Below are 9,697 nucleotides of genomic sequence, written 5' to 3'. Positions count from 1 at the left end.
CGTTCCATTTTTTTTTTCGTTCTTAATAATTGTCTTTTTTTTATTCACATCTGCAACACGATTTCTCTTTTAACATTCTATTTTTTTTATCATTCATTTAATATCCTTGGTTACTAAATTCTAAAAGTATGAAATATAGAAGAAGAAAATTGATTTATTTTCTTCCATTCATATCAGTTTATATTTATATAATTTATCTAATTAATTGAAATATGAAGATATTAAACATTATATTAAGATATTAATTTTTTATATTAATTTTTGAGCAATCAAATTAGGTATTCTTTTCATCGCATATCTAATAGTTAAAAGATAAATTATATAACATATTTCCTATATAATACTCAATCGAAAATTTACAATTGATCATAATAATATTTTGTTAAATTAAATAATAATTGGAAAACATACGAAAAGATGATCCTTTCGTCTTTTTTCGTTTCAAAGATCTTAGAGTTTAAAATAATATAAAAGTTTTCTAAATATCAATGTATGTCAAGGCATTAAACAAGTTTATTTGAAAAATGATTTGCGTTCCATTTCAAAGAACAAATGAATGTTCGAGAAGAATAATCGGTTGAAAGAAAAAGTTGTATAAGATCCGGTAGTAACCTTGTTTCAGTAAAATAACATTGAAACAAAAACCATTCAACGATATTAGTTCGTTTTTCTTAATTACCAGCTGCTCTATATAAGGACATTCACGGATTTCAAGATAGTCAATTTCCTCCTTATCTTTAGAGACTGGCAAATAAGATATATAAGTTATTAGACTTTTGATATAATTATACATATAATTATACATATAATGCATAAATTTAAGTGATGGCTCCCCAAATTGGAAATGATTTGGACCAAATTTTGAAAGACAAATTTACTACTGAATTTCGCAAAGAATATACCACTATACAAGGTGTTTGTTTGCCAAAAAAATATGAGGATTTCGCACAAATAATTGAAAATTTCGAAATAAGAGATGATGATGTTTGGATTTGTTCTTTTCCTAAAACTGGTATCACCTTTTTATCAATTTTTATTAAGAGAAAAGAAATATCAAATGTTATATACTTTCTATTTTACATAATCGTAATCATTTTATAAATGTTACATAATCAGGAACAACATGGACACAAGAAATGATCTGGTGCATAGCAAATGACCTGGATTTTGAAAGAGCAAAAGTTCGCTTGTCCGAAAGATTTCCTTTTTTAGAGTAAGTTAATAAAGTTTAATATTTTAGAAAGGAAGAATATCGGAGTAAGAATTATTTATTTGATCAGGTACTCCATACTTTTCGATTACACCACTATTATACGACGTCATCCGGAAATTGAGCCCTCTCCGTTAATCTTGGATAGTGTGGCGTATATAAAAAATTTACCTTCTCCAAGATTTATCAAAACTCATTTTCCTTTTCCCTTACTTCCACGTCAACTTCGAACGGGCGAGAAAAAGGCGAAAATTATTTATGTTAGCAGGAATCCAAAAGATACTTGTGTTTCTTTTTATTACCACACTAGATTAATGGAGGGGTATCGTGGTGATTTTCACGATTTCTGTCGCCTTTTTTTAGGAAATAAACGTATGTACACGTGTGTTGTTGAAATTATTAATATTAATTTCATTATTATTTATTATTATCTTCTTAGTGAGCTTTGCTCCATATTGGGATCACATACTTGATTTCTGGAAGAGGAGAATCGATCCAAATATTTTATTTTTGAAATACGAAGAGATGAAATCTGTAAGTAATATTAAATATTCTCAAATTTGTAAGTGATCTTAAATATTCATACATGAAAGATATGATGAAAGTTTCTTTTGTCAAATGTAGGATCTGCCTACGGTGATAAAAAAAACAGCTGCGTTTCTTGATAAAATTTTAACTAATGATCAAGTAGGAACGTTGGCGCAACATTTGAGTTTCAACAGTATGAAATCAAATCCTGCAGTGAATTACGAGGAACATATAATATTGAATAAACAAATGAAATTGATCAATGTCGATGGTGAATTTATTCGAAGTGGTAAAGTTGATCAGTGGAAAGAAGAAATGCCCGATAGAGTGATCGAGGAATTCGATAAATTGACGAAAGAAAAATTTTCCACGCAAAATCTTTTCTTTTGAACGATATTGTACAATAAATTTCCACCGACATCCTTGGAAACTTGATATAATAATTATCATGATGTAATAAAATTGAATAAAATGAAAAAAAAAAAAGATTTTATCGATTTTAATATCTAATAAGACAATAGAAATTACTGTAATGCTCTTGTTTCTGGTTCGAGACATCGAAGAATTTTTGGCATACAGGTTCTACAAAGTTCACCAATTGAAGCTTTGGTCAAAGGTGTAACAACGCTCATATCGCTTCCTCTTTCGATCAACATAATCGCTGCATCCCTTTTTCTGCATAAAATTGCTATTTGAAGGGCGGTAAATCCTATGTCATCTTGCGTATTGACGTCAGCTCCACGATCCAGCAAAATCGAAAGAATATCCAAATTGGAACGATACACTTGACAAAAAAAAAAAAAAATATCCTTAAAAATAAATACTCCATCTGGTTTTGCATTTTTTCATTTTTATTCCTTTTCATTTTCTTACCTGAGATCATAAGCGGTGTTCGTCCCTGTACATCTCTCTGATTTATACAAACGCCAGCATCTAGAAGAAATATGACGTTCTTCGGTCGTTCTCCCACGATTGCATACTGAAGACAAGCCCAGCCTCTACTATAAGTGTACGTTGATTGAATAAAATCACATTTAAATTGTAACAATCGCGCCTTACATATCCATTTTTTGAGGATCTGCACCTTTCTTCAATAGAATCTGCAAGATTTCTGGATTTCTCGAAACGAAAGAGGCGTACATAAGAGCAGTTCTGCCCCAAGGTTGAGTAATCGTACCATCTAAATTTGTCGAGTTTTTCTCTAATAAAAACGACAAAATTTGCGGATCACCGCGATCAATGGCTGACGTTATAGGAGTTCTCAAATTTGGTGTGGGATAATGTAAATCTATCGTTGGTCTACAATTATAATTACATTTATAATTAAATCGAAGGTGTATTTGTTCGTATACCTGCTTACATTTTAGTTAGAAAATCTTTAATCTTTTTGACAGTGGCAAATCTAAGAAGCCACATAAATTGTTCCTCGATCGAATCTGTGAAATGTAAATTGTTAATATAAGTAATTAAGAAATATTTTAATATTCGAGATTATCTTACCATTTTTTTCATAATTAAATTTCGTGTTTGACATTACAATATTTCAGTTTGTAAATGCACGTACTTATGTTATATTTTTGGGCCAACTCTCGAAATCGATCAAACATCATACACCTGTGTTTCATTTAAATATACAGTATTTTATATCTATATTTTATATCTATTTATTCAATAGTCAATTGTACGTCTATACAATTATTTATATCGACTTCCTTCCTTTCTTTCATTTTCAGTCATTCTTTGACGTGCATTCAATATCAATGAGTATTCACATATGAAAGTTCAGTGACACCTCTTTTGACAATCCAGCAGAATCTAATATACCATTCGTAGGTATATATATTCAAGGTATCTCCAAAACATGCATACTTTCTCTTCGAGACCACGTGCCAAGGTAGCTGGAGTACAGTATACTGACCATAGTATACTGTATAGAATACTCTGTATCGAAGTCTACTTTCTAAAAGACGGCTGCTTGGAACAGCGTCCATTACAGTGACTGCGTGCCTTTCTCTCTTTTCTCGAGGCTTTGTCATCTAACTTGAGATCAAGCCATTTTTTATTTCATAAATTTTAACAATAATAAAATCGTGCAAGAACAAGGTGCAAGACATATATGACAATTCAAGGAAGATGAAGTGATGGCAGATGTTACAAGGAGATGGATGAAAGACACAAAGGCACATGTCTTTGTGATAATTTTGACATGCGTGATATGTTCTGTCTATGGCTGTTCCGGTATGTCTCTTAAATTATTCAATTGCGTAAAAAATATTAAAAATAATCGATTAAAAGTATTCTAAACAATAAATGTAAATAAACAATTGACATTTCTTGATCAAGTATCGATGTTTCCAAATATAGCTTTTATTTTTTCGAATATTTGATAAGTTGATATTTGATAAGTTTAATTGACAAATATTTGATGCGTTAATAAATCATTAACTCATTTAAATGAATATGCTATAAGTTAAAATATGAAAACAAAGATAAAAATATAATTATTATTCCATTTCTCTCATTTCCTCTTGCAATTGTGATTTCAAACAAAGAATTTTTAAGTGACTCATGATGAAATGAAATCAACAGAATACGATCGATTAGACGGTGACGAATATAAAGGCAAATGCATTGGAAAACTAAATACGTATCATCATGAAGTTTCCGGTGAAGTTTATGCCGTCGACGAGAATACGTTATTGCTGATTAATTTTAAATACGATGGTAACGGAGCTGATACATTTTTCTTCGCTGGTGCATCCACGCGAGCTGGTCCACACGGTTTTATCGTGCCTGACGAATGGGGCAAGTCAGTATGATTTAATTTAAAAAAGATTAATGTAAAAACACAACGAGATTTTTATAAAAACGTGTTTTTATTTTAGAACAAATGTCCTCGATAAATATTTCAATAAAAATCTCACTCTTAATTTGCCAGATGGTAAAACGATAGCAGATATAAAATGGTTTGCGATATACGACTTAGGAAGTCAGGTATCGTTCGATATTTTTAAACATTAATATCATTTTGATATATGATTGACTTGTGAAAATATTTTTTATATAGAATGTATTCGGCGATGTGATTTTTCCCGATGAATTTCGTGCACCAGCACCAGCGACGATTTCTCAATTAAAAAAATACTCGCATGAAGTATCTTCAGAGCCAATTGAAATTATAGATTCGAAAACTATCAAAATACCAAACTTTAAATACAATGGAGAAGGAAAAGATACGTATTTCTGGGTAGGAGATGGCCCACAACCTTCTACAAGAGGAACAAAAGTTCCCGATGAATATGGCTAGTAAGTATACCCAAAACTTTCCATTGAATTGATATTTCGATCTTAATTTATTCTTTTTTTTAGTTTAGATTCACTACACGCTTATAGGGGTGAAGATGTGATCATTCAATTACCTGGAGATATGACAATTTTCAATATCAATTGGTTAAGTATTTTCGACGTGGAAACTGCGTCAAATTTTGGCTCTGTAATAATTCCAAAGGAATTAAACGTGCCTCCTTCGTTAGTAAAAGTAATACATTCTTTCAATTTTGTATTATCCAGTCGATAGAAATAAAAATATCAATAATCCATCTCTCAAAGTATAGGTGATCAAGCACACAAACAGTTTGCCAAATTGTATTCAACTTCACAAACGATTTCAAGTTAGCTGGGAAATATTTGGTCCACAGATCACTATCCAATTAGCAGGAGACATAGGTAAACGTGACTAGATAATTGTTCGATCTTCTCGTATTAATAATATAACGATTCTCAGGTGAGAATGAATATATGGCGTTCGGTCTATCTGGATCTGAAACATCTAGCCAAATGGAAGGTGCGGATGTTGCAGTTGCTTATTTAGATAATATTAGAGGCTACGTGGTAGATTACAACATCACTGCCAAAGCACCAGTATGTAAATGCAAAGAACGTAATTATGTTTGCGTAATTTATGGATTCGTTGTTAAAAAATAATTAATTTTCTATCTTGAAAACAGTGTGGAAAAGTTCTTGGTCAATACAAGGGAGTTTGTAGAGACGAATTATTCGGTGGTTTGGATAACAATCAGTTGCATACTGCATTTAAAGAAAATGGAATTACTGTTATAAATTACAGACGTACCCTTAACTCATGTAAGTTGCCATTTAAAATAAAAGGGAAGAGATTGAAAGAGAATTATATGGGATGCATTATGTTATAGCTGATCCAGGAGACAAAGAATATCCAACTGATCGATCTGTTTACGTGGTATGGGCCTTAGGAAGATTGAATGAAAATAGAGAGCCGACATTCCACGATTTATATCTGAAAAATGATTTGAAATTAGAATTGGCCCGTAAAGAACCTGAAGATGCGTGCATGGATTTTACGGAAAATAATGAGCAATTAGTGTAAGTATAATATTTGTAATTTATAATTATATTAATTATTTTAATATGATCGAATAATTTCTTATTCTCTAGAGTACCTTGGGAAAAAGTAAAAATATATGGCAGAAGTATTCGAACGTTCAAAGCAACGATCGGTCCATCCGGAGGCAAAAAGGGTTATCAAGGAATTACAGGTTTTATAAAAAGATATAAATATATGATATTGGTATTTATTAATATTTAATATTAAGTAGTAACATAATAATTTAGCTGTTTCTTAGGACAACCATCCACAGGTTTGGCATGGTATATCGAAGGTCGATTGGTACCTGAATTATATCTACGTCGTGGATTGACTTATAATTTTCGTGTTTTCGGCGGTAATAATCCTCACAGCTCGAATTTATATCACCCGTTGATTATAACTGATGAATTACACGGTGGATACGATAAGCTTAGCGATGCGGCACAAAGTAATATTAGAGTTTTAGCTGGAGTTGAATTTACAAGAAGAGGACAACCGAGACCAACCGCAGGTTTATGAAATATATGGAATTTATTAGATACATAAGAAAAAAAGAAACAATTACAAAATTAATTTATTGTTTCTAGTTGGCCCACTTTGCTTGAGCAAACACAATGGACGAGATAGAAGACGAGATGATGATTTTGTAACATTCAAACAATTCAATAGAACATTAATAAATACATGTGAGCCAGGTAAAATGGCGTATACAGTTTTTTCTTCTTGTTTTCTTTGAAAAAAAATTTTTTTTTCTTCAATTGATATAATTTTTTACAGGAGAAGGTGGAAATTTAGAAATTACACCGAATTCCACGTGGCCAGACATTGTTTATTATAATTCATTTACCCATGCGAACATGGGCTGGAAAATACACATAGTGGATAGTTATTCATCAAGTAACGCTGTTGTTCGACAATTATCGCTAATCATAGGAATAATGGCTGTGTTTTTTCACTTTTTATAAAAATAGTTATAAGTTATTCAGGATAATATATTCTTTTTAATAAAATGACTGATTTTATAGAAGAAGAATGGATTTTATTATGACATGTTAGATGGAACGTTAATTTTTACGTTAAAAATGAATAAACAATGTATTTAAATATGTGCAATTATATTGTAATTATTTATTAATAAATAACATTTATAAATTACATTTACATTTTATGTATTATTATTTTAATATCTAATAAATGTATTTCTTGCATCCTTGAAAACATTTTATAAAATTCTCAAACATTCTAAATTTTTCATATTCAAGATCACATGAAAATCATGTGATTATATGAAGACTACATGTCGTTAAATTGATCTTGACTTTGACCTTAATTTCATAATGTTGAAAGATTAAAGTCAAATGAAATCAAACAATCTTCTTAAATTACATAGAACAACTTCTATAAAATATTCAAATTGAGGACTATATATTTATATATTTATATTTTTCGAAATCTATATCATGACACATATAGTTAGAGCATGTTAACTTTCTCTCAAAGTGAAATCTTCGAGAAAGTTGAAATTATTTTTTACATCACCAAATTTTATATCATTATTGCTACTTTTATTAATAATGTATATGTTTTAAAGATCCAAAGATAATTTAAATGAAATTCATTAATTTTCTTTTTTAAAATATAAAGATATTCTAAATAAAACGATAGACGCAAATAAAATTTAATATTTTTTTTCAAATTAATATTCAAAGATAAAATAATTTATTTCTTATTGATTTTTTTACAATAAATATTTACTATTCAACATAAATATTACATCAATTACAAGGAGGAAGAAGGAAATATCAGAGATTCGAAAGTTGTTGTAAGTGAAAAAAAAGAAAAAACTGGACTTGAAAAGATTCCAACAAACTCATGAACATTCTCATTTCGTTTTAAACCGTAGGAGCATTGGTATCTCGTAGCAGTGTACGTGCAATTTCGTGACAGTGTATGAATTCTTTTAACGAAATATTTTTACAAGTAAGTTGTTTACATAAATTTTAATAAATGATTTTATTATTCTGTTGTTATAAATAAAATATATTATTTGCAGTGGATAAAAAACCCTTTACTTTTAGCACTATCGAAAGTGATGTAGGAGAAAAATTGGATAAGATGTTTGGGGTGAGACCTAGTTTTTTAAAAGTAGAAAAGAATGCAACGCATTGTTTATTACCGCCTCAATTCGTTTTCTATGGAATGAAAATCAGAGATATGGAAGTTTATGAGGATGATGTGTGGATGGTCTCATATCCACGAACTGGTAAAAAATTAATTAAAGTTTATCTTACTTATTTTTAAATTAAAATATTTTTCTTTATGAATAGGCAGTCATTGGGCGCAAGAAATGGTATGGTGTATCGGAAAAAACTTTGATTATAAAAATGCCGAAATTTTAACAATTATACGTAATCCGTTGCTCGAGTAAGTTTTAGTATAAAAAATAATATAAATCACGCAATACAATTTTTTACATAAATAATTTTTATCGATTTAGAGCATCGGCGTTGATGGTCACAGGGAACTGGGTAGATTTATTTGTGAAAATGGGTGATTCTGTTGAAAATGTTATGAAAATGTCACGACCTAGATATATAAAGTCTCATCTCCCTTTTGAATTTTTGCCGCAACAAATTCATACAAAAAAACCAAAAGTATTTAATTAAACTTTTTATTCTGTTACGATTGTGAAAGAATAAAAGCATACTATGAAAAAACTCATATAATTGTAACATCGATATTACGAATGTTTCAGATTATTTATGTTACCAGGAATCCAAAAGATACATGTGTTAGCTTTTATCATTATTGTAAAAAATTTCATAGCATGACGGGAAGCTTCGAGGATTTTGCTGAGTTATTTTTAGAAGACAGTGGTATGTGACCATACAACATAGTGTCTACATATTGATCAAAACATTTATATATTAAAAAATTTATTAAAAAACTATTTTTAATTTAAGCACCGATAAGTCCATTTTGGAATCACGTTTTACAATTTTGGAAAATGAAAGACCAAGAAAATGTATTATTTTTAACTTATGAGGAAATGAAAAAGGTAAATAAGAATATATTTATAATATAAAAAAAGAATATATTTTAAATAATGATTTTCCTCTTCAGAATCAAAAAGAAATGATTAGAAGGACAGCAAAATTTATGGGAAAAACTGTGACAGACGAACAAATTGCTGATCTTAGCGAGCATTTAAAATTTTCAAAGATGGCTGCTAATCCCGCCACAAATTTGGAACAGATTTTACCATTGAAAGATTTGCCCGAAAATGAGAAATTTATAAGAAAGGGCAAAGTCGGTGATTGGAAAAATTACATGTCCGAAAAATTATCTCAAAGATTTGATGAATGGACCGAGAAACACTTAAATAATAGTAGTCTCGAATTTAACAAGGCATTGATTTCATATAACGAGGAATGAAAATTATCTATTAAAATATGTATATTCTATGTTGAGATTATATATAAAAAAATAAAAATAAAAAATAAAAAAAATAAAAAACAAAGCAATATGTATATTATATATGATATTTTTTTATA

The 9,697-nt window shown here is 29.5% G+C and overlaps 3 protein-coding genes across 3 annotated transcripts; 2 read left to right on the top strand and 1 right to left on the bottom strand.

The window, feature by feature from the left end:
- The first annotated feature begins 809 nt into the window (after nt 1-809).
- On the top strand, nt 810-9,578 carry LOC122712991. Its single transcript, XM_043933099.1, has 24 exons — nt 810-1,012; nt 1,117-1,213; nt 1,281-1,582; nt 1,650-1,744; nt 1,835-2,119; nt 2,318-2,354; nt 4,328-4,547; nt 4,624-4,732; nt 4,806-5,044; nt 5,108-5,276; nt 5,353-5,464; nt 5,523-5,659; nt 5,746-5,881; nt 5,950-6,139; nt 6,212-6,312; nt 6,400-6,654; nt 6,731-6,838; nt 6,921-7,040; nt 8,188-8,406; nt 8,471-8,567; nt 8,641-8,797; nt 8,899-9,019; nt 9,107-9,201; nt 9,267-9,578. The coding sequence occupies exons 1-24, from the start codon at nt 826-828 to the stop codon at nt 9,576-9,578; spliced, it is 3,900 nt and encodes a 1,299-aa protein (XP_043789034.1). The 5' UTR covers nt 810-825.
- Nucleotides 2,129-3,355, bottom strand: LOC122712827 (ankyrin repeat domain-containing protein 7-like). Its single transcript, XM_043932758.1, has 5 exons — nt 3,239-3,355; nt 3,099-3,174; nt 2,798-3,037; nt 2,612-2,736; nt 2,129-2,522 (listed from the first exon to the last, which is right to left on the bottom strand). The coding sequence occupies exons 1-5, from the start codon at nt 3,270-3,272 to the stop codon at nt 2,263-2,265; spliced, it is 735 nt and encodes a 244-aa protein (XP_043788693.1). The 5' UTR covers nt 3,273-3,355; the 3' UTR covers nt 2,129-2,262.
- Nucleotides 3,506-7,219, top strand: LOC122712829 (protein Skeletor, isoforms B/C). Its single transcript, XM_043932761.1, is given in 12 exon segments — nt 3,506-3,976; nt 4,328-4,547; nt 4,624-4,732; nt 4,806-5,044; nt 5,108-5,276; nt 5,353-5,464; nt 5,523-5,659; nt 5,746-5,881; nt 5,950-6,312; nt 6,400-6,654; nt 6,731-6,838; nt 6,921-7,219. Coding segments are annotated over 12 exon segments (2,133 nt in total). The 5' UTR covers nt 3,506-3,879; the 3' UTR covers nt 7,109-7,219.
- Nucleotides 9,579-9,697: the final 119 nt, after the last annotated feature.

The sequence above is a fragment of the Apis laboriosa genome, unplaced genomic scaffold (assembly GCF_014066325.1).
Source record: "Apis laboriosa isolate Shangri-la unplaced genomic scaffold, ASM1406632v1 scaffold21_cov150, whole genome shotgun sequence".
NCBI classification, from domain to species: Eukaryota; Metazoa; Arthropoda; class Insecta; order Hymenoptera; family Apidae; genus Apis; species Apis laboriosa.
The sequence above is the reverse complement of the archived record's forward strand: the minus strand, read 5'-3'. Positions and strand labels throughout refer to the sequence as shown.